General features: G+C 42.0%; 1 protein-coding gene across 2 annotated transcripts in view; it reads left to right on the top strand.

Moving 5' to 3' along the window:
* dync2h1 (dynein cytoplasmic 2 heavy chain 1) overlaps positions 1 to 25,350 on the top strand; it is a 413,286-nt gene that overhangs the window by 170,751 nt on the left and 217,185 nt on the right. For both annotated transcript variants that reach the window (XM_033022666.1, XM_033022665.1), the window contains exons 53-62: positions 63 to 205; positions 1,746 to 1,818; positions 2,312 to 2,466; positions 7,359 to 7,496; positions 7,925 to 8,038; positions 12,774 to 12,934; positions 18,148 to 18,271; positions 18,511 to 18,632; positions 19,517 to 19,603; positions 23,764 to 23,890. In XM_033022666.1, coding sequence (XP_032878557.1) covers positions 63 to 205; positions 1,746 to 1,818; positions 2,312 to 2,466; positions 7,359 to 7,496; positions 7,925 to 8,038; positions 12,774 to 12,934; positions 18,148 to 18,271; positions 18,511 to 18,632; positions 19,517 to 19,603; positions 23,764 to 23,890 — 1,244 coding nt within the window. The remainder of the gene's footprint in view (positions 1 to 62; positions 206 to 1,745; positions 1,819 to 2,311; positions 2,467 to 7,358; positions 7,497 to 7,924; positions 8,039 to 12,773; positions 12,935 to 18,147; positions 18,272 to 18,510; positions 18,633 to 19,516; positions 19,604 to 23,763; positions 23,891 to 25,350) is intronic.

Genomic DNA, 25,350 nt, shown 5'->3' on the forward strand with positions numbered 1-25,350 from the left:
AATTTTACCATGATAATTAATTTTATCTAAAAATCAACTTCAATGTTCACTTTATTTTATAGGGATTCAGCAAAACTTACACGTTGTCCTTATTATGGATTGCACTAACACCAATTTTACAATTAATTGTGAAAGTAATCCAGCTTTTTACAAGAAGTGTGCAGTACAGTGGATGGAGGAATGGTCAAAAAGTAGTATGAAGAAAGTAAGCGAAGGACCTTTATGTGCATTGTGTTTTGTTTATTCTAATTACTCTCCCGTCAGCTCCTCTGAAGATATTGTTAGATTTTTGAACAGGCGTTAACTTCTGGAGGGAATATTATTTGGCAAAGTTTATTTTACATTTCTTAATTTTTTTTAATGTAATTGATTAAAAACGTTCTATGTTTCCTGTGGGGATGGGAGGAGGATGGGGGAAGCACATAGATTTCAAATTGATGTTCTCTATAATCAGAAAAGTGGATCTGTGCAAGATAATTCAGAGTGGAAGTTCGTTCTCAATTGCATTCACTAAACGTAAAGCTGTGATATCTTAGCACAGTCATTTTCTTAGTTCTAGTTATTTTATTGGTACTGAATTCTGGAAGGGTAGGGAAACTAGCAGCCAGTACCTTTTACCTTGGTGGACTGGAGAATTTCTGAGGAGAGGCTCTCTGACAAAAAATGTGAACTGGATTCGCTTTCCACAGATGCTGCTGGATTGTCCTTCCAGTATGTTTTTGCTTTGGATTCCAGCATAAGCAGTTTTATTTGTTTTTCCGATTTTTTTCTTAGGACTAGAAACCATCTCATAAAATGATATTTCAAACATAAATGTAGAGAAAACGAAGCCGCTTGGTTTTGTGTGGAAAAATGTTAAAGCTGTACCACTTATTGAAAATACAAGTAAAATAAACTGACCTCTTATTGAGCCTTTGTCTCATTATATTATTGATAATTATATTTATTATATTTTGAGCATGACGCCCTGGGCTACTGAATTTCAGTGAGTAATTACCCCAAATTCTATTCTGATTGCTTTAGATTGTGACCTTTCAAACAAAATTCCTACAATTTCCTAATCTATTTTCTGTAAAATCTCAATTCAAAACAATAACTGTGACATTGATTTAAAAAATAGACAGACATTTATCAATTGAGAAATGCAACAAGATATGTTACAAGAAATGAGAAAGCAAAAATATGCCTTGATAATTGCAGATGTTGGAAATTTGAAGTAAAAAACAAAAAAAGCTCAAAAGAACGCAGGTCAGGCAGCATCAGTGGAACAAGAAACGGTTAATTTTTGTGGTCTGGGGTTTATCACTGATGAAACACAGACTTTTGTGTCTCAGAAAATGTCTTGAGGAATTGTTAACGTCCATTTGTATATAAATTATATCAGTGAATGGTGATTTTTCTCTCTGATTGCCATTACCCTCAATTTTAGCCCTATTTCTTGATGTTACAGTTAATTAGATGATGCCTTGATGTTAAGGGCAATCATTGTCACCTCTGGAATTCAACTTTTTAGTCTAAGTTTATGCCGAGGCTGTAATGAAATCTAGAGCCATGTGATCTTGGAAGAAACTAAAGAGACTATGACTCTATGCCTCTATGGCAGAGACTGCTCCCTCCACAACTTCTGAGTTGCTTTGTTTTTTTATCTGCCTTCAATGACCTTATTCATATGTATTTGGAGATACAGATCTGTGTCATGAAAATGTATGTGAGAGTTTAGTAATATGCATCTTATTTTGTTTCAGATTCCTGATATGTTGATTTCATTGAACCAAGGACAAGATACGAAAGGAAAATCACATAGAAATTCAATTTCTGGTCAGTCCACTGTGAACCTAATACTTAATCAATGTTATAAATTACAATTTTGTTCCCAACTATTTCACATACAGTATGTCTAGATGTTTTTTCCATATTGCAACACTTATTTCCGAGCTTGCAGTCAAATGTAACAATCTATCTCTTACATATTATTAAGTTTGGATTAGTATTAGATTTCAAATTGTATTAAGTATATAGTCCATAACTGCTTTAGCAATGATTCAATATAATTGCTCAGTATTTCAGGCATGGACACCAGTGATGGAAATAGTTCAGCATGTGTAGACATGCGAGTAAATGAAGTAAAATTGAGATGGATGCGGCAATACATGTGACAAATTAGTCTATTTCTAGTTGGATGCTTTATGTGAACGCTCAAGTAAAGAAAGTTACTGCATACAGCTTCATTGGCATTTTAAAAAGATACATAATCTGGTATATCATACAAATACGATTATAACTTTTACTGATGTTATGCTTTGAACTTCAGGTGCTGGCGATCTAACAAAGTCTTTCCTGATGATTCATGAATCTTGCAGAGCATATGGAGCTACTCCTCACAGATATATGATTTTCTTGAATATGTACAACTCCATCTATAATATCAAGAAAAATGACTTAATGAAACAGCAGAGTCACCTACAGGTATGGGTTCACCAGAGATGAATTATAAGGTCTTACTGAGTTGTAAATTTCACCTCATCCATAACTGGTAATTTTCTTAAGTTAATATAGAGAAACAGGAAAAGGCCATTTCCTGCTGGCATTGCCCACCATTCAATAAGATCATGGAAGATCTTTTACCATACCACCACTATCTTGCACTGATCATACAATCGGTTTACGTCATATACACCCAACAACTGATTTAGTTTAGAGATACAGACGCAACGCCCCACCGAGTCCATGCCGAACAACGATCCCTGTACACTAACACTGTCCTACAGACAATCTTTACCAAAGCCAATTAACCTGCACGTCTTTGGAATGTGGGAGGAAACTGGAGCACTCGGAGAAAGCTCACGCGGTCACAGGTCGAATGTACAAACTCCGTACAGACAGCACCCAGAGTCAGGATCGCACCCGGGTCTTTGTCGCTGTAAGGCAACAACTCTACCGCTGCGCCCCAGAGTGATTCTCCACAGCTCTGGTGGACAGAGAATTCCAAAGTCGCATTAACGATGAGAAAATTCTAATCTTGCAATCCAGATGAAGACTCCCGACCCGAAATATCAACTGGGTGCACGAGTCTAGAGATGCTGGAATTTTGAGAAAAAAACAAATTTATGTAAGAAGGATCTCGACCCGAAACGTCACCTATCTATGTTTTCCAGAGATGCTGCCTGACATGTCGAGTTACTCCAGCACTTTGTGTCCTTTTGTGTATTTACCAGCATCTGCAGTTCTTTGTTTCCATATAACTGTTGGAAAAACTTAGCAGGTCAGGCAGCACCATCAGTCTGAAGAATAGTCGCATCCCAAAATGACATCTGTCTTATCCTGTTGAGTTGCATCCACAGATGCTGCCTGGCCTGCCAAGTTCCTCCAGAACCATGTTTTTTTATGCCCTAAGTGTCAAATGTACATTTTCCATCAAGGATGCTGCCTGTCTCGCTGAGTTCATCCAGCAGATTCTTTGTTGCTCAAGATTCCATCTACAGTTTCCTGTGAGTCTGGGCACTCCTTATATCGAGATTGTAGCTCCAGCTGCTACCCTGTCAATCCCTATAAAACAAACTGTACACTTCAATGATATCACCTGTTATTCTTATAAACTTTAAAGAATATTAAAAGTAATTATATTGTGAAAGGTCATCAATCTGCAAGGTTAACTATTTCCGTCTTCAGAAACATTGCTCAATTTGCTGAACATTTCTGTCATGTTCTGTCATTACTTAAAATTAGTTATAACTGCATGCTACTAAAATGCTAAAACCATTTCTTTTAAAATTGCTTTGAAAACGTAAATCTTTATTTATAAAATAAAATTGCACTAACAGAAAATTCATATGGGGTTTGGCCTCCAAAGGTAGAATAAAATGTACATGTTACCAAGCTGCATATCTGCCATGCAATGATTTATCTTCCAAAAGTTGTCAGTCCTCTGCACAGTCCTGTGCGCATTCCCCGACTTACGTAATGGTTACATTCCATAATCGTTTGCGTAAGTTAGATTTTACATGTTGGAATCGCCATGCCCATCCCCTGCTCGAAAGAACTCACTGAGAGTATTAACTATCTCAGCAGCATCCGACTGTGTCCGGGTCACTTTCTGTGGTGCGTGGCCTTCTGCGTAAGCACTGCCACCATTGCCGGCCTGTTTCTGATGTAAACTTGTGTGATCGTACAGTGTTGTTGAAATTACAAACTGCCTTGATTGCACTAGGGACTGGGTACAGAATTATTTACGTAAGTTGCCTATTGCATGAGTTGGGGAGTGTCTATTGAGAAATGATACATTTGTATGTACTCTCTGATCAAGAATCACAGAATCACTCTCTGTCTTAACAATTTTATCAAATAACTCAAAGCCCAAACTTCTTTCAGTTTAATGAAACTAACCTAACCGATAATAAAATAATTAGTATCGATGACATGGTAAAATACCCAGGTTACTGTCATCAACTGTCATTACTGTTTTATGTTTCCACGTGTTTTTTACACAAGCAAATGACCTATTGGTGTCTATGAAATAATTTGTGATATGGCAACTATTGAATTTGGTGCCATTCAGAAATTAATTTATTAGTTTAAGTTCTGGAAGACATTTCTAATTACATAAACAAAACGAGTTGTTACACTCTGAAAGAATTGGAGGATTCTAAAAGTTTGCATTGCATTAAAGAGCTAATGTCTAAATTACAAATAAATATTCCTCCCACTGTTGAAGAAGGGTCTCGACCTGAAACGTCACCCATTCTTTCAAAATACTGTTACTACAGTTTGCTATTTTATAAAGTCTAATTTTCAGATATGATTGGTGCCCGCCAGCTAGTTGCTGCCTTATAGCACCGGAGACCCGGGATCGATCCTGACTACAGGTGCTGTCCATACAGAGTTTGTATGTTCTCCCTGTGACCGCGTGGGCTTTCTCCAGGTGCTCTGGTTTCCAACGACATTCCAAAGACATGCAGTTTTGCGGGCTAATTGGCTTCTGTAAATTGGCCCTAGTACATAGGATAGAATGAGTGTGTGGGTGATCACTGATCTGTGTTGACTCCGTAGGCAGAAGGGCCTGTTTCCATGCTGTATCTCTAAAACAAGTATGGGGAAGAAAGGATTGTAATAGATAAATTACATGTTTGTATCTCGTCATCAACTGGTGATTAATAATTCAAACTTTCAGTAGCCTGATCAAAATTTGGTTTGTTCATCTAACCAGGGATTGGCATCCTGAATTAGACATCGTAGCTGAGCTAGATTGGCCTGGCTGTCAGTGTCTTCTGAGTTCTTTTTAGCAAATCCAATTCTGAAATATTAGATTTATAATGTGTAATGTGACAAAGGAAATATGTCATGAGCTATATATGTTGAATAGTGTGGTTAATATTAGTTACCATTACTGTAGTTCTAAATTCTATGGGCCAGCTCATGCTAATCCAGTACTACCCACACTTACCACAGATGTTCCACCACACCGGCATAGAAACATAGAAAATAGGTGCAGGAGGAGGCCAATTGGCCCCTCGAGCCTGCACCGCCATTCATTGTGATCATGGCTGATCATCCACAATCAGTAACCCGTGCCTGCCTTCTCCCCATATCCCTTGATTAGGCTAGCCCCTAGAGCTCCCTCTAACTCTCTTTTAAATTAATTCAGTGAATTGGCCTCCACTGCCTTCTGTGGCAGAGAATTCCACAAATTCACAACTCTCTGGGTGAAAACGTTTTTTCTCATCTCAGTTTTAAATGCCCCCCGCCCCCCCTTTATTCTTAGACTGTGGCCCCTCGTTCTCGACTCCCCCAACATTGGAAATTTTTTCCTGCATTTGGCTTGTCAAGGCCTTTTATAATTGTATACATTTCTATAAGATACCCACTCATCCTTCTAAATTCCAATGAATACAAGCCCAGTCCTTCCAATCTTTACTCAGATGATAGTCCCACCATCCCGGGGATTAACCTCGTGAACTGCTTCAATAGCAAGGATGTCCTTCCTCAAATAGGAGACCAAAACTGCACACAGTACTCCAGATGTGGTCTCACCAGGGTCATGTACATTCACACAGGGATTTACCTTGTCTGGATCTGTATAGCTAATCTTGCTGGGAGCAAGGCATTGGTGGCTGTAAAAGTTGTCATTGATTTTTATAGTGTTTAGATGTCTCTGACATTTAACCATATTTAAAAAAAAATAGAATTAAAGCAAATTGTTGGATCTTTTGATAAACATGCATGTAAAATATGTAAATGAACACAAATAATAATTTACCTTTTCCTCTTAAAACATTGCCTATCACTTCCCCTTGGAACCAAAGGGGTTTCAGATTCAGTACAAGATCAACTCCATTGGAGTTCAAGTTAGTCTTTCAGAATGTCAATACTTTAGAGTTTACTTTTAATTTTAGAGATACAGTGTGGAAACAGACCCATCGGCCCACCGAGTCCGCGCCGATCAGCGATCACCCCATACAATAATAATAATAATAATGGATGGGATTTATATAGCGCCTTTCTAATACTCAAGGCGCTTTACATCGCATTATTCATTCACTCCTCAGTCACACTCGGTGGTGGTAAGCTACTTCTGTAGCCACAGCTGCCCTGGGGCAGACTGACGGAAGCGTGGCTACCATTCTGCGCCTACGGCCCCTCCGACCACCACCAATCACTCACACACATTCACACACATTCACACACAGGCAAAGGTGGGTGAAGTGTCTTGCCCAAGGACACAACGACAGTATGCACTCCAAGCGGGATTCGAACCGGCTACCTTCCGGTCGCCAGCCGAACACTTAGCCCATTGTGCCATCTGTCGTCCCACAATAGTACTATCCTACACACTAGGGACAATTTACAATTTTACAGAAGCTAATTAACCTACAAACCTGCACGCCTTTGGATTGTGGGACGAAACTGGAGTACCCGGAGAAAATCCACGCAGTCACAGGGAGAACGTACAAACTCCATACAGAGAGCACCTATAGTCAACCCATAGAGAACCCGGGTCTCTTTCACTGTTAAGCAGTAACTCTATTGCTGCGCCACTGTGCCGCACCCTATTACAAACCAGATTTCTTAATTTCATATAGAATATATGGAAACCCGGGATTCACTTTGGTTCCAGCAGCTGAACTCCAGTCTTTCCGATTGGAATCACTGGGAATTTCAGCATCATCCAGCCCAATATTTTTATCACTTAAAGAGCTGTTGGAATTTTGTGAAAAATAAGGCAACATTTATCTTTAATTGCATTTGAATAAACTATCTTATTGAATTGACCTATTTAAATGTGCTAACATGCAACAGTGACATTTTGCACTATTTAAAAATAATACCACCGTTCAAAGTATATTTGGAATGTCTTGATCCAGGCTGGAGTTTCTAAGCTGAATGAAGCCAAAGCACTTGTTGATGAATTGAAGGGAAAGGCAGCAACTCAGAGCATTTTACTGAAAACCAAACAAGCCGAAGCTGATGCAGCCCTTCAAGAGATTACAGTATCAATGCAGGTATGTATGTCAGTTCACATCAACCGTACTATGGATCTGCAATATTTCAATATCCAAAATGTTATAATATTTTTATTTCTCTCATATTTTAAAGTAAGATCATACAATTGATTTCTGAAATCCTATTCTGAACTGTATTATTGCCAAGATAGCTTTTTATGCCCACAAGCCACAGGAGCCCTGTTTTTTTAATGATTTCTGGCTATCCAGTTGCATTACTCTAATTCCAAAGGAAAAAATATATTGTGGATTGAAATGGGTTTGTCAAATCTCTTTGGTTTATTTTATGCTTCAGTCAAAGTTAAGTTTCATTGTTAGAAAAAAATCATCGATGTACTCAAAAATGTTCATTTTGTGCATGTTTTGGTTGATATTCAGGAATGGTGACTGAGTTAATGCAATTGTTTGAACTTTATGCTTTTTCATAGAATGCAAGTGAACAGAAAACTGAAATGGAACAGATTAAACAGAAAATAGCTGAGGAGATGGTGAAAATTGAAAAGCGCAAAAGTGTGATTGACAATGAACTTAAGCAGGTCCAGGTAAGGTTTAATTATTTTCTGTGTCACTAAATCCAGGAGGCTAAATGAGTTTGCAACCAAAATGAACTGAAATTACAAAACAAGAAATTCAATGCGACCATCTAGCTGAAAAATAAATCAACCAATTTCATATGTGTATTGATTTCAGAACTGCTTTTACTAAGAATTGTTTTTGATAGTATAGAACTGAAAGACAGGATAAGTATCTAAAAATGTTATGCACCAGCACGTGGTTGAATTAAATAGTTATCAATCATGAGAATATCACTTTTGAAACTGTTTTGTGTTATGTAAAAATTATTAATTAAGAATGCCATTTTTTTAGATATTATCCAGGAGTTTCCTTGAATCAGCTTAGTGCTGCATTTGCTTTTACCATCAGCAGGTCCCTTTGCAGGAACTTTCTCAAGAGAGATAACTTCCTGATCAGTAAGGTTCTCAGTAGCGCAATGCTATCCAAATATAAATCTCACAGAAACGCTTTGGCACCTGGCAAAGTTATGTTCCCTGCTGAATGGCCTTTCAAAGGCTCTGACATTCAAAGAAATCATAGGCAATCAAACATTTAAAAACATTCATAGTTCATAAGTTCGTAAGTTCTAGGAGCAGAATTAGGCCGTTCGGCCCATAAAGTCTACTCCGTCATTCAATCATGGCTGACCTATCTTTCGCTCTCAACCCCTTTCTCCTGCTGATACCCCATAACCCCTGACACCATTACTAATCAAGAATCTGTCAATCTCCGCCTTAAAAATATCCATTGAAGGCCTCCACAGCCGTCTGTGGCAATGAAAGCCACAGATTCACCACCCTCTAACTAAAGAGATTTCTTCTCATCTCCTTTTGAAAGGTACATCCTTTTATTTTGAGGCTATAGACTCTGGTCCTGGACTCTCCCACTAGTGGAAACATCCTCTCCACATTCACTCTATCCAGGCCTTTTACTATTCGGTAAGATTCAGTGAGGTCCCCCTCTTCCTTCTAAACTCCAGTGAATATAGGCCCAGTACCTTCAAACGCCCATCATATGTTAACCCAATCATTCCTGGGATCATTCTGGTAAACCTCTGGACCCTCTCCAACATTGGCATATCCTTCCTCAGATATAGGGCTCAAAACTGCTTACAATACTCCAAATGCGGTCAGACCAATGCCTTATAATGGGCCTGTCCCACTTAGGCGACTTTTTAGGTGACTGCCGGAGATGATGCAGTCACCACATGGTTGCCATATGTTCGCGGGTGGTTGCCGGGGAGTCGCCTTCATGGTCGTGAGGAGTTCCCGTATTCTGGGAACTAGTCGCGGCCTCATTATTGTTCGCCGTGAATTTTTCAACATGTTGAAAAATTTGCGGCGACTAGAATGAAGCCGCCATGGAGAGTAGCGAGAATTCTCGAGCTGTAGGTGGGTCGCCAGGAGGTCCTAGTGGGTTGGCAGGAGGTAGAAGGTTCTTGGAGGTTCTCGTAGGTTGTAGCCGGTGCTGGCCGGTGAATTTCATTGGCTCATTGGGGAAAAAAAAGGTAAGCAGTAGTTTACAGAACCAAGGATAACCGACTGGTAATGTTAAATGTCCGCCGAGCTTCATAGCCGTGTATCTCTGGCTTCTTAAAAATTGTCTCCACTCCTTCTCCCCCCCCTCTCCCCTCCCCTCTTTTAAAGGACTTACCGTACACTTTGCTTTAGCTGTCTTTATACAGTGCCAACCTTCCTGTTCATCGCGGTGTGTGTCTGTATCACCTTGGCTTTGCAGCGTGTGAATTTTTTAGACAGGGCAAACGGAAGTAGCGCTGTCTAAAAAATTCACACTGGTTGGTGAAGGAAGCGATGTGTTTGTGTGTGTGTGTGTTCCACTCCGACAGTCGCTGTTCCAGTTCCCGGCTTTTCAGGCGACTGCCGGCAACTTCACAGTCGCCGGCAGTCCGCTGAAAAATTGCTTAAAAGGGACAGGCCCATAAAGCCTCAGCATTACATCCCTGTTTTTGTATTGTAGCCCTCTCTAAATAAATGGTAGCATTGCATTTGCCTTAATGACTACTGACTCAACTTGCAAATTAACCTTTTGGGAATCCTGCACCAGCGTTCCCAAGTCCCTTTGCACCTCCTATTTCTGAATTCTCTCACCACTTAGAACATAGTTTATGCCTTTATTCCCTATCAAAATGCATGACTCCACACTTTGCTACTCTGTCATCCATCTGCCAATTCTCTGTCCGCTCTCCCAACCTGTCCAAGTCATTCGGCAGAGACCCTGCATTCTCAACACTACCTGCCCTTCCATCTATCTTTGTATCATCTGCAAACTTGGTCGCAAAGTCTTCAATTTAATCATCCAAATCATTAAAATGTACACCATGAAGAGTAGCGGCCCCAGCACCAACCCTTGCCGAACACCACTAGTCATTGGCAGTCAACCAGAAATAGCCCCCTTTATTGACATTCTTTGCCTTCTGCCATCCAGTCAACCTGCTATCCATATTAGTATTCAAGAAGGAACTGCAGATGCTGGAAGATCGAAGGTACACAAAAATGCTGGAGAAACTCAGCGGGTGCAGCAGCATCTACGGAACGAAGGAAATAGGCGACGTTTCGGGCCGAAACCCTTCTTCAGACTGATGGGGGGTGGGGGGGGAGAAGGAAGGAAAAAGGGAGGAGGAGGAGCCCGAGGGCGGGGGGATGGGAGGAGACAGCTCGAGGGTTAAGGAAGGGGAGGAGACAGTTTAGTATTAGTATTCCATATTAGTATCTTCCCTCTGAAACAATGAAACAATTACAAAAGTAAATTGGAATAGTTAAAATACTTAAAAAATGTAATTTTTCAAAAAGGTGTTTTTCCACTCTGCCACTGCACACAAGCATGGAAATCCTGATCATGATAATTCTGTTTTGATTTCAAAAATTTCAGGTCAATTTTAGAATTAAATGGTTAAGCATTTGAATTAAAATTAAATTTAATACTTACTGTTTTGATACAAACCTTTAAAATATGTATATCTCTGACCTTTCATCTTAACATTAACCTAATATTAAGACATGGATAATCATTTCAATATTGGCTCTTGGTCTTCAGGAGTAGATTTTCTAATTCAGTATTCCTCAGCACTGTGAGCAATTTGCACACCAGTTTTATTTTCGTTTGGTTTAACTAATTCAACACAGTTTGCTGATTGACCCCTTGACACCTCCTTGCGTATAACCCACTTGAACCCCTCCAATCTGGCTTTCGCCCCCTCCATAGCACAGAAACTGCTCTCCTCAAAGTCCTCAACGACCTCCTCACCTCTGCTGACACTGGTTCCCTCAACATCCTCATCCTCCTCGACCTGAGCGCAGCCTTCGATACAGTGAACCATAACATCCTGCTCACCAGACTCAAAGACCTCGGCATTGAAGGCTCTGCACTCAGCTGGCTCCATTCCTACCTTTCCAACAGATCCCACTTCATCTCTCTCCACAACCACACCTCTGCTACAGCCACAGTCACTCAAGGCGTTCCCCAAGGCTCTGTACTCGGCCCCCTCCTCTTCATCATCTACATCCTCCCCCTTGGTCAGATACTCCGCCACTTCAACCTGGACTTCCACTGTTACGCTGATGACACCCAGATCTACCTCGGCACCAAATCCCCCCACAACCCCCCCCCCCTCTCCCATATCAACTCCTGTTTGTCAGCTATAAAAACCTGGATGCAACATAATTTCCTCAAACTCAACAGCGATAAGACAGAATTCCTCCTCATAGGCTCCAAAGCCACACTCAGCAAAATCAATAACCCCACTCTCACCATCGACGGCACCACTGTCTCCCCTTCTCCCCAGGCCCGCAACCTTGGCGTGATCTTTGATTCCACCCTCTCCCTTGAGCCTCACATCCGCCATGTCATTAAAACCTCCTTCTTTCATCTCCGCAACATCGCCAAACTCAGACCCTCTCTCACACCTCCCGCTGCTGAAAGACTCATCCATGCCTTCATCTCCTCCCGACTGGACTACTGCAACTCACTTCTCCTTGGCATCAGCTCCACCTACATCAACCGACTCCACCTGGTCCAGAACGCAGACGCCCGACTCATTACCCACACCAAATCCTGGCATCACATCACTCCAGTCCTCAAACAACTTCACTGGCTTCCCATCTCCCACCGGATCAACTACAAAATCCTGATCCTCACCTACAAAGCCCTCCACCATCTGGCCCCCCCATATCTCACTGACCTCCTCTCCCCCTATCAACCCTCACGGTCCCTCAGATCCACATCAGCCGGTCTTCTCTCCATCCACAAGTCCAACCTCCGCAGTTTTGGGGACAGAGCCTTCTCCAGGGCAGCTCCCAGGCTCTGGAACTCCCTCCCCCAACTGATACGCAATTCTGTGTCCCTCACCATCTTCCAGTCCCGCCTCAAGACCCATCTCTTCACCTCTGCCTATCCTTAGCCCCACGTCCCCCTCCCTTTTCATCTGTGCATTAATTGCCTCATATTGTGTTTTGTATTGAATTCTGTCTTTACTTTGTGTACTAGTTATGTCTCTATTATTTATTTCATTCCCCTTACATGTTTTTCCTCTACCTGCTAAATTTTTGTAAGGTGTCCTTGAGACTCTTGAAAGGCACCCATAAATAAAATTTATTATTATTATTATTATTCTTCCTCGACTTATGAATGTTTTGCATCACATTATATATTCTCTGCGCTAATAGTTGCAAGATCTGGAAACGTTCATTTTTTAATCTCTTTTAGCCTCACGTCGATGAAGCCAAACGAGCAGTAGGAAATATAAAGCCAGAGTCACTCTCAGAAATCCGGTCACTGCGAATGCCACCCGATGTAATCAGGGATATTTTGGAAGGAGTGTTACGGCTGATGGGTATTTTTGATACTTCATGGGTCAGCATGAAAAGGTGAGAATGTATGAAATTTAATCCTACATTGCATTAAATTATCAAAATATTGTAAAATGCAACACTGAGCAAATCATTTAGATTTTATGCATTGTGGAACTTAAATTGAAAGATGTTTTGAAGTAGACTTTTTAGTATTTTTAGTATCATCGTTTTATACCAGATGAGGCTGCACTAACTCAGTTGTAAAATGAATAGCCCCAGTATTTTATGAATCAATATAACTTAGTTCCATCCCAAAATAAATGCTCTCACAACCAATGAGAACCATTTTACAGTTCCACTAACTCTTCTCATGACAGCACTAATAAAGATAGCTTCACACGATGCAAACTTTGAGCTTTTCTTTTGTACAGCTGGTTGAGAACCAATTATTTGCTTCATTGTGTAAATATTGTCCTCACTGTTACTGAAACCCTGGACCTTTATTAGCTTATGTTGCTGTAACTCACTCGCTGCCCAGGTGGAATCCGCACTTGCCAGGGATGGATGTTGAAAGCTAATTTTCTTGGTTGAATTGTGCAGTAAGTCCTAATGGGAACCAGGGCACAAACAATGTCTTCTGTCAAAGCTGTAAATTACTTTAACTTTTCAAAGGTCTCTGACGTTGAGGGAAATTTAAATTGTATTAATGTTGAATAATTCTAAAAAAAGTTCCAAATAAATGGTCTCAAAATTGCTGTCTACAGCGAGCAAGGTGCAGCCCATTATATTAGTTTTAGTTTTTTTAACCTACAAACCCACATATCTTTGGGATGTGAGAGGAAACGGGAGCGCCCGGAGGAATACCACTCGATCACAGGGAGAACGAGCAAACCCCACACAGACAGCACCCGAGGTCAGGATCGAACCCGGGTCTCTGGCGTCGCCATAAATCTTGATCTCTTCTTGTCAAAATTGATTTAGAGAAGGACAATCGGGGCGGAATCCTTGATTGACTATTTTCTCTGATTCCGGTTTAGTAAGTTTGATTCTAAGGATTAAATCCAATTTACAGAGACCAAAATTGAGCAACTTCTTATCTAATATACTGGCTAATATTTTCCCAATAATCATTGGAGAGCTGTTCACAAACATCTTAATTTAAATGTAGGGCTGAATCTGGAAACATGAGCACTTCACCATGAAGTCCTGGAGCTTCTTCTTCTTATCGAGTCCACACACAAGATTAGAAATTGTTCAGCCAGAGCTGAACACACTTCTCGGCATCTGCACAATGGTGTCTGTCTTGACCTTCTTGTGCGTCTTGTGCGTGGTGGTGGAAAGATTGGTTGAAACAGTAGGTATGTTGCAAAGCCTACCTGAAGCGTCGTTGAAAATCTGCCGTTGCAAGTGTGCGCGATTTTGGCGCCGTTTAGAGGGGGCGGGTTTAAAACGCGATTTTCTCTAGGCTGTTCAAATCGAAGATGTTCAGCCTAGTTAATTATTAACGAAAAATCGCTGGAAGACCCCGTCGCAAAAGCTATTATTAGTTTTAAAGGCCTCGTAAAATAGTTATAGTAGTTTAAAAATCAATCTCTAAACCCGTGACCGCCAGCAACCGCAGAGTCTCATAAAGCAGACAGCTGAAGTTAGGCTGTATATATTTACATTAAAAAGGGCTTCTAAAGAACCCTTTATACAAAGTTTAATATTGCGAGTAGCTCAATTTGGGCCCATTATATCGCGCAGTATTTTTCTGGGCATTTGGGGCACAAATCTACCGCAATGTGAACGTTCTAAACCAGCGCGTTCCACAGGGACCCACTAGAAAGCTGATTTAAATGGGCATTTATTTACAGCAATTGAACACTAAATTCCTTCCATTTGGCCTATAAATTAATGTAAATGAGATTTTAAAATCATGTTTTATTGTGAATTATTGGTGAATATTATTTGGACATTTAGGCTATTTAAAAATGTTAATCATTTATTAAGAAATGGATAGATGTTTAGATCTAGTAATTGAAGTCTGAAATTAGCTACAATTAGGTAACTAACTAATTATATGCTTTAATTTCAGGTCATCCAAGTAAGATTATTTTATATTTGTTTCAGAATGCTTCAATCTATGATAACTGAAAATTTCATTCAGTTTTCTTAATTTTTAAGAAAGTTATGGGCTTTTGACTGTTCAAGATCACAGCTTTTTTGTTATGTCCATAGAAAATCAATAGGGAACAAGATGCTCATTTCCGAGTATGAAAATGGCCATAACTTTTTAAATACTTGAGATATGAAAGTGAATTAGGTGTCAAATTAAACTTATTTTTATGCTTTATCTGATGGGATAAATTACAGACTTGATTTTTAAAATCTCAAAATTTTGTAACATTGCTAGAAACAGGGCCTCGACGTGAACGCTCTTTCCTTGACCCCAGTCCTGGATGACTAAGTCTATCAGTTCACTCTGTTGTTAAACTCCCCATAGATTCCTGAGATACAGCTCAGTTTTTAAAAATCATTTCTGACTCCCACTGATTTCAAGAATTGAAGGGTTGTGGATTAAGAGGCAGATGGGTAGCAAAGTTGTTTTTATACTTTTTCCACTTTGGCATAACATTTTTAAGTCCTTCTGATGAAGGGTCCCAACCTGAAATGTCACCTTTGCATGTTCTCCAGAGATGCTGCCTGACCCGCTGAGTTACTCCAGCTCTCTATCTTTTTTTGTAAATGCATGTATCTATAAGAGGGGAAGCTTCTTTTACACAATGAGTGGTGGGTGCCTGGAACGCATTGCCATAGGTGGTGGTGGAGGCAGAAATGATAATGGTGCTTTAAGAGGCTTTTAAATAGGCACATGGAAGTGCAAGGAATAGTGGGATATGGATTATGTACAGGCAGATCTTCTTCTTATCGAGTCCACACACAAGATTAGAAGTTGTTCAGCCAGAGCTGAACACACTTCTCGGCATCTGCACAATGGTGTCTGTCTTGCACTTCTTGTGCGTCTTGTGCGTGGTGGTGGAAAGATTGGTTGAAACAGGGCCGCGACGTGAACGCTCTTTCCTTGACCCCTACAGGCAGATGAGATTGTTTTAACTTGCCATCATGTTCGGCACAACCATTTTGGGCTGCAGGGCCCATTCTATGTTCTATGTACATTTGGAATTATGTGTTTAGAGAGCTTTTTACATTGGGGTGATTTTGCTTTGGTGCCCATTGACTGAATTATAATGACATTATTCTCTGAAAATAATGAGATTTTAATCAAACCGAAGACCCCATTTGGACATTATTTAAATTGTCAGGCAAACTTTTAACAGTCAAATACAGATAGTCTCACAACTCAGCAAAACACACCTCAAGTGGATTGAGCCTGCTCACTGTTGATTTACCGAATAGATCAGACTCATTATTGCATTTGTTCTGCTTATTGTAAGATAGGTAGATATGAACATAGAAACATAGAAAATAGGTGCAGGAGGAGGCCATTCGGCCCTTTGAGCCAGCACCGCCATTCATTGCGATCATGGCTGATCATCCCCAATCAATAACCCTTGCCTGCCTTCTCCCCATATCCCTTGATTCCACTAGCCCCTAGAGTATCTAACTCTCTCTTAAATCCATCCAGTGATTTGGCCTCCACTGCCCTCTGTGGCAGGGAATTCCACAAATTCACAACTCTCTGGGTGAAAACGTTTTTTCTCACCTCAGTCTTAAATGGCCTCTCCTTTATTCTAAGACTGCGGCCCCTGGTTCTGGACTCGCCCAATATTGGGAACATTTTTCCTGCATCTAGCTTGACCCCCCAGAGAATTACTGCTAGGAGTGCCCTTTGCACAAGGCGATTCCCTGCATCATGCACTGTTCTCAGTACCCTATGTCCCTCTTGAATGAGACTGTCATCAATCTCCCATTAATGCAGCATGCCCTCGTTCTTTGTCAAAGCTCTCCAGAGACTGAAAGAGTGCTGCTTATGTTGTGCATGAATTCCTAAGGTGGAAACTTTGAAGGAAGATGGTGGTGGGCCTGATCTCCGATAACAAGGCCTACCGGGAGGAGGTGGCTGATCTGGCACTCTGGTGTCAGGACAGCCTCCTCTTGAATGTCAAAAAAACTAAGGAGCTGATTGTGGACTTTAGGAGGGCACAACATTCGAGGACGTACATACCACTGAAGATAAATGGGGATACTGTGGATAGGGTGAGCTGCTTTAAATACCTGGGAGTTCACATCTCAGAGGATCTGACATGGACAATGCACACTGCAGCACTGGTGAGTAAGGCAAGGCAGTGCCTTTACCACCTCAAGCAATTGAGAAAATTCAGAATGTCTCTGAGGATCCTCCAGTGCTTCTACTCAGCGGCTATGGAAAGTATCTTGTCCGGAAACATCACAATCTGGTTTGGCAACTGCTCTGCCCAGGACAAGAAGGCTCAGTAGAGAGTAGTGTGTTTGGCCGAACGCACTCTGGGAACTACACTCATCCCCCTGCAGGAACTATACATCAGAAGGTGCCGATCCAGAGCCAACAAGATCATTTGGGACCCCTTCCACCCCAGCAACAGACTGTTCCAGCTGCTACAGTCAGGCAAACGTCTCCGTTGCCATGCTGTGAAAACAGAAAGGATGAGAAGGAGTTTCTTCCCAGAGGCCATTAGGACTGTAAACTCCTAACTCACCAGGGACTAGCTTACTGTATCAATTTACTGTTGTGTGGTGTCTTTTTAAAGTTGCTTTTTTTTTCTCTCCCACAAATATGTAATTACTGATTCTGTTCTATTCTGTTTTGTAGTTTTTTTGCACAATCCGCAAGCATTGCCACTTTTCTTTTCACTGCACATCTTGTATGTGACGAATAAACTTGACTTGACTGGTAATGTAAGAAATCTGATCCCTAATGCCTTCAATATTTCTGAAACAATAGTGTTATAGGAGGGAGCCCATCAGTGCTAGTTTGGATCCTAATGAATTGTGTACTATTTGTACAGTATTGATATACATCAATTGTAATCATGTATATTCTTTCCACTGACTGGTTAGCATACAACAACAAGCTTTTCACTGTACCTCGGTACATGTGACAATAAACTAAGCTATTTTTCAAATAACTTTTTGAAATGATGTTAGGTAGATTACCAGCACAGTATTTTAAATCAGAAAAACAGAACGGAAGAATTTAAAGGCCATATTGTATAAAAATATAATTTACAAAGTATGTTATCTAAAGTAGTTATGATTTGAAAAATAAACTGCTTTTGAATGCATAATTTTAACTTTGACCCTTACAGTTTCTTGGCAAAACGGGGAGTGAGGGAGGAGATTGCAATCTTTGATGCCTGGAATATCAGCAAGGAAATCCGAGAGAGTGTGGAAGGGCTTTTGCAGAAGAACAGTGGCTCTTTTGAACCAAAGGTATTATCAATAATAATAGGAGGGTTTGTTTTGTGACAGCTTATTGGAGACAATTAAATGAATGATAATTTAGAAATAAAATGTAGAATCAACGTTTTGCTTATTAAATTCCCTTGGCGGTACAATGAAGGTCTTTGCTATTTGTTTATACCTCCTGCAGTTGTATGGTCTAAGCCTCAATTTAAGTTTTATGTGTATTTATTTGATAAATTTGCTATGGATTAAAAATTAATTCACAGAATGCAAAGCGTGCCAGTGCTGCCGCAGCTCCTTTGGCTGCATGGGTTCGAGCTAATGTGAAATATTCATATGTCCTGGAAAAGATTCAACCTCTGGAAAAAGAACAAGCTACATTGATCGAGTGAGTAATTTAGGATTGGGGCATTAACTTTATGTTTACATAGTTTAAAAAGTAATTTATGTACACTTCTGGAAAATGTAATCTACTGCAATCATAATACTTTTATGGTGTTACATTTAGTGTTTACATTAACTTACATTAAGTGTTTAAATTGAAATGTCTGAAATGCCCATCCCAGAATATATATCATTTCAGTGACTTTAAAATGTTTAACATGTTTTTTTGTGGGGATTAACTACAATTAAAAGTGAATTAAATGACAGAATTATAGAAGATAACAGATTGCTCAGAACAAAGTTTATGAATTGATTTAAGTGGCAAGGGAAGGAATGTAAAATAAGTTGTATTTTCCTTACACAGAATTGTTAAAAATATGCTCTTGTACTATTACACATTTTTTCATAACATTTCATCGTGATGTCAATTACTTGATAGCTTAATAACCTGATGTGTATGGGCCTGTCCCACGTAGGCAACTTTTTAGGCGACTACAGGAGACTATGCGGTCGCCACATGGTCACCACATGTTCGCGGGTGGTTGCCGGGGAGTCGCCTTCATGGTCGTGAGGAGTTCCCGCATTCTGGGAACTAGTCGCGGCTTCATTCTGGTCGCGGCTAATTTTTCAAAAAAGTTAGCGGCGACCAGAATGAAGCCGCCATGGAGAGTAGCGAGAATTCTTGTGCTGTAGGTGCAGTGGTAGTGGGTCGCTAGGAGGTCGTAGGTTGTCGTAGGTTCGCGTAGGTTGTATTGCCTAAGTGGGACAGGCCCATTAGTGTGGCATTGTATTTAATAGTATTTCATATAAATCAAGTGGAGTATTTTGTCTCTCATACCAAAATAATTTTCAGTGGATGTGTCTAAGTTTCTTCTTCTTCTTGTCCAGAAACCTAAAGAAAATAGAAGAAAGGAAACAGAATCTTGAAAGCAAGCTCCATAGCGTGGGACGGAAAGTGGCTGAACTTAAAGAAAAGTAAATTTATTTAAATTCATCTTTTGGAAAATTATATTAAAATAGAAAGAAATAATTTAATTGCCACACAACCAAGGTCGGTGGTATTTGGGTTGCCAGCAGCGGTACAATAATAAAGAACACAACCACATTAAAATTTTACACAAACATCCACCACAGCATTCATCACTGTGGTGGAAGGCACAGAGCTTGGCCAGTCCTCCTCCATTTTCCCCCGTGGTCGGGACCTCCACCCTCCACAGCCGTTGCTGCGGGCGTCCAGATGGTAAGGGACAAAGTCAAAGTCCAGGTGAGTCCAGGATCGGCTCTTCCCAACCAGAGACCGCGGCTTCAGGCTGGTGTAGGCCGCAGGCCGGCGGTCAAAGTTTTAAAATACCTGCCGTGCCGCAGCCGGAAGCACCACAGTCTGCAGGGCCGGCGGTCGAAGCTCCCCTCCTGGGGTGATGTTAAGTCCATACCGCGCCCGCGGTAGAAGATGGCCGCGGGCCGGCGGTGGAAGCTTCTTCCCCCGGGTCCCCAACGTGAGATCCCGGGCTGTAGACGCCGCACCAGCTGGAGTTTTGCAGACTGCGGCTTCAGGCTGCCGGCTGCCGGCTGCCGCGGGCCAGCGTAACGGAGCACTCCCCTCCAGCGAGGTCTCACCCGCTCCGCGCCGAGAGTCCACGCTGTGCCCGCCGCTGAAGCTCCGGGCGCGTCTCCGGGAAAGTCGGCGCCGATCCCTGCTGTTAGGCCACGGGGGAGGCGACCTGAAAAAGTCGCCTCTCCATGAAAGAGGCGGCCGAAACGGTTTCCCCCTCACCCCCCCACACCACCCCCCACACATAACTCACAAAGAAACATTAAAAACTGACTTTTAAACATAATAAAAAAAAAAAAAAAGTTGAAAAAAGACGGACACGCTGCCGACAGGCGCTGCCAGTGCAGCGCCCCCTACCGATTATGTACATATAAAATATAAAAACGTACAAGTTTATGATACAGAAAACTTTCTCCATATAGTTTATTATCTCATCGAGAACAATCCAAAATTAACGATACATCCCGCATAATCTTCTGAATTAGATATTTATCTAGTATTACCTTAAAAAAAAGCTGCAATGTTTGTTTCAATCAACCCCTAAGGCAAAGCACTGCTTAATCTCACTCATAAATCCATAGTCAGAATTATACAGCACAGAAATGGGCTCTTCGTTCAAACTCGTCAATGCCGACCAAGATATCTATCCGATGAGTTCCATTTTCCTATGTTTGGCCTTATTCCCTCTAAACTTTCCTATACATGTGGCTTGTCTGAATGTCTTTTAAATTATGTAATTGTAACCTCCTCCATAGATTCCTTTTGTAATTTATCCTTTACATCCTCCGTTTTCTTTTAAAAAGTTGTCCCTTATCTATCTATATACTTAAAACTCTGATCTTGTATGTGGATGTATTTGTTTGTGTGTTTATTTGTTTGTGTATAATCACATCTTCTCGAAAAAACGACCCGGTAATGGTAAAATGTTTACATATTCCGGTAGAGATTTTTCCCGTGGAGTCCGAAATCACCTTATCTGAAAATTTCAGGCTTTATTTCTCGTTATTAATCAAAATTTTCAAAAATCGGACAAAAATTTGGAATAAAACGACTCTTTCGCTGACGACGTCACAATGGGTCTGCGCCGTCTTGCTTGCGCTGCGAGTGACTTCACCCCCCCGCCTAACTCGCTGACCTTTGTTTGACGCCCGCTCCCCGATCCCTGCTCCTCCCTCCCCCCCGCACCCCACTTTCCCCCGCACCCCACTTCCCCCCGCGCCCCCCCTCCTCTCCCCTACTCCTTTCCCCTCCTCCTCCTCCTCTCCCCATCTCCTCTCCTCCCTCCTCCTCTCCCCCCTCCTTCTCTCCACCACCCTCTGTCTCCCTCTCTTCCCCTCTCCCGCCTTCTCTCCCCCTCCCCATCGCTCTCCCCCCTCCCCCCCTCTCTCCCCATCCCTCTCTCCCCTTCTCTCCCCCCTCTCTCTGTCTCTGCCCCTCTCTCTCTCTCTGTCTCTGCACCTTTCTCTGTGTCTCTGCCCCTCTCGCTCTGTCTCTGCCCCCCCTCTCTCTCTGCCCTCTCTCTCTACCCCATCCATCTACCTCTTCCTACTGCGAGTTGGGGGCTATGCGTGAGTGGATAGGGCGGGGATGGGGTAAAAGGAGCGAATGAATAATATTATTATAATATCAAGGGGGGTGGTTAGTGTGTGTGTGTGTGGGGGGTGGTTAGTGTGTGTGTGTGTGGGGGGTGGTTAGTGTGTGTGTGACGCCGCAGGCCACCCCCCACCCCCCCTGCAACCGCGCATTAAGGGGACGGGACCCTACGGGTCCCACCTGGTCTAGTATTATACTAAAACTCTTCCCTTTGTTCTCAACATTCTAAATTTCCGTGTGTATGCAGGGTTGTGTTGGCTTTCTTTTAATCGCCTTAAGTTGTATCTTCTTCCAAAACGCTTGGCCACAGCCTTCCCATTATCACACATGCTACTCACATTTTTTCCCTCGACGGGATAAACATCTTACCGTCGCATTCCTACCTATATTTCCAAAGCTTTTTTAAGTTTTAATTGTTTATTTCAAAAAATTTAATAACAAAAACAAGGAATAAAACCAAAGCCCGGCTTGAAAGGCAACTAAAAATATATTCCGCTTAGAACGAGCAGGCGCAGAGACATCCGTCCACATTCAAATATTTCATCTCCCGTCTCCCCACAGTGTGTAGACCTGGCAGTAAATTCAATTAAAATATAGCAAACCTCCGCCCGCCGGTCTTCTAATTACGTGATGCCCGTTTCAAACAAATCATAAGTATAACTGCTCTGGCACTGGACGGTGTGCATTTTCCCTTTGTAAGTCATATCAATAGATGCGGCCGCGTTGAATTCTATCTTTAACTCAAAGCCGCAGGATGGAGCTGTCTTCTTTAACACTGTTGCTTCGCCGCCACCGCCTCCTTGCTGCACAATGGCAGCGAGTGCGGGGCCGAGATCCTGTCTAGTTTTTTTTAAGTTCTGAAATTGAATAACTTTCAATACTGAATCAGCATATACTTACTGTATGAGATTCTGTCCAGCTCCTCTATTTGATACTTAAAACAGACCTTCATTCACGGTTGGCTCAAGAGTAACTCGGGAGAGGACATTGGTAACTCGGGAGAGGAACTTGGTACATCGCAGAAATGAGAAGTAAACGGCAAACTTAGACATACACGTGGCAACTTGTTTAAACTCGTGAACATAAACTTGGAATCTCATACACAACCACGAGTGTGATTTTTTCTTTCACTCGGGATCACTAGTGGGTGGACTCGCACTGTGAGACAGAGTCACAAATCTCTTATCCACCTCATGGGATTCACTTAGTTAAAGCTGTCTATACCTGGCATGTGCCTCTTTCTTGTTCCTGACCAATGCGTCAATATACAATACAATACAATACAATACAATATTTATTGTCATTTGAACCGCAGTGAGGCTCAAACGAAACTCTGTTTCTACAGCCATACAAACAAAAAACGATTCCTACTAGGCACACAACCAATTTAGTTCACACAAACATCCATCACAGTGAACCTCCTCCTCACTGTGATGGAAGGCAAAGTCTTTTCTCTCCCCTGCTCTCCATTTTTCTCCCGATGTTGAAGCCCGATGTTGAAGCCCCAGGCGGGCGATGGTAATTCCCACGGCCATTTTAGGCTGCGCTGGGCGATGTATGGCCCCGCTCCAGGCCCAAAAGTCGCAAAGTTGGAGTCCCCGGCAGGCGTTCGAATGTCCCGCGGCCATTAAATCCGCGCCGGGCGATGTACGGCCCCGCTCCGGGTCGTTCCAACCCCGCGACATGTGCCTCTTTCTTGTTCCTGACCAGTGCGTCAATATCCCCTGTCAACCAGTGTTTCCTAAATCTGTCATCTTTCTGTAACTTGCCCAGCCTCATTTTGCAACAGGACACCCAGTGTTGCCCTTCTTTCCAATAGAGCCCTTTACATATTGTTTGTAATAATATTCCTGGAAACATTTAATAAATTCCACCCATCCAAGCACTATGGAAGTCCCAGGCAATATGAGAGAAGTTGAAATCACTTACTTTTAATGCCCTATTATTCTTATAGCCACTTGTGAAATTTGTTGCATAATTTACTTGGCAGGTTCCAAATCAGAACAACTGAAGCAGCTAAACTGGAAGCAGAAGTAAATAAAGCTCAGGAGACCATAGAGGCAGCTGAAAAACTGATTGGGCAGCTTGATGGGGAACATAAAAGATGGATTACACAAGTAAGCTCCGATTTTGAAATTAGATAAAATATTTTAGATTATTATATTAAGGTAGTTTTCCAGCTGGTCTAATTTTCAATGTCACATGGCTCAATACTTGACAAGGGATGTCTGTGAAGGAATATAATTTATATAATTAGTTTATGTAATGCACAGTTTATAATTTAGGATAATCTGATGTTAAGATTTATTGCTAACTAGACCAAGTGCAGACCCGTTGGGCCCGTACTCCCCCCATCCCACACCACACTTTCCCTCCCCATGTCCTCCACCGCCCTCCACTCCCTCTATCCCCCACTCCCTGCCTCCCCCACTCATCTTCCTCCCTACCCTCTCCTCTCCCTCCTCACCTCATCAGGATCTCGATGTAAACCACCGCAAGCCCCGTTTTCTTCACTGAGCGGCCTGTAGGGGGAGGGAGAGGCCGAGGCTGCTGTCTAGTCCTTGCCCCGGGCCCAGCTCCTCTCCCTCCCCGCGGGCCCAGAGCAGCAGTGCAGGCTCCCCCAGACCTAGCCTCAGCGTCAGCGCCACGGTCATTTCAAATTCTTGAAGTTTTACTTAGGGCGGGGGCTGTCTGGGGAGACGGGCTGAGTGGCCTGGAGTCGGGGAAGGGGAAGGAGAGGCCGAGGCTGCAGCCTAGTCCTTGCCCAGGGTCCCGCTCTTTTCCCTCCCCGCATGCCCGCAGCACCAGCGCCACCAGACCCAGCCCCAGCCTCAGTGCTGCGGTAATTTCAAATCCCGCAAATGAGGACAAAGATCCTATAGCGAGCAAGATAGTTCACTCGACGAAAAAGACGTAGTACGGCATGGGCAGATTCATGGGTAATTCAAGGCTCCATTTCCATAACCGGCTTCCATCTCCGCACCAAAGATCCCGTAGGATAATAGTGCGGAGATGGAAGCCGGTTACGGAAACATCCTCGTAAAAATAAAAGTTATTTGGTACAAATCTTCTCATTTTCAGAATTTTAATTTATTAACACAAACTGTTCCCCTGCAACGTTGATTACACTGCGAGTCGGGTCGGATCGGGTCGGGTCCGGTTACAGAAATAGATGAAAAAAAGGCCCACGTTCCGTTCTGTTGCGTACTACTCGTCAGCCCATTGCATTTAGCAGGAGTGGTCTATCTTGCTCTGCTATAGGATCTTTGATTGAGGATACCGGGCCCACTGTGCACGTGCGGGGAGACTTTCAGTTATTTTAAAATGAAACCTCCCCTATCCCAACCCTCACAATGAAAATCACGATGTTTTTTTTAAATGAGATCCAACCCCCATCCCATCCATGTTAGCTGTTAATGAAAACTGAAGAATTTGATTTAAACTAATATTTCTTTTTTAATAGCGATTTTTAATGTAAATGAGATTCGGGATCACATTGTGATGCCATGGAGAATGAAAACGGAAGAATTTGATTAAAACAATTTTATTTAAATCGCAATTTAAAAAATGTAAATTA

The sequence above is a fragment of the Amblyraja radiata genome, chromosome 6 (genome assembly GCF_010909765.2).
Source record: "Amblyraja radiata isolate CabotCenter1 chromosome 6, sAmbRad1.1.pri, whole genome shotgun sequence".
Classification (NCBI taxonomy): Eukaryota; Metazoa; Chordata; class Chondrichthyes; order Rajiformes; family Rajidae; genus Amblyraja; species Amblyraja radiata.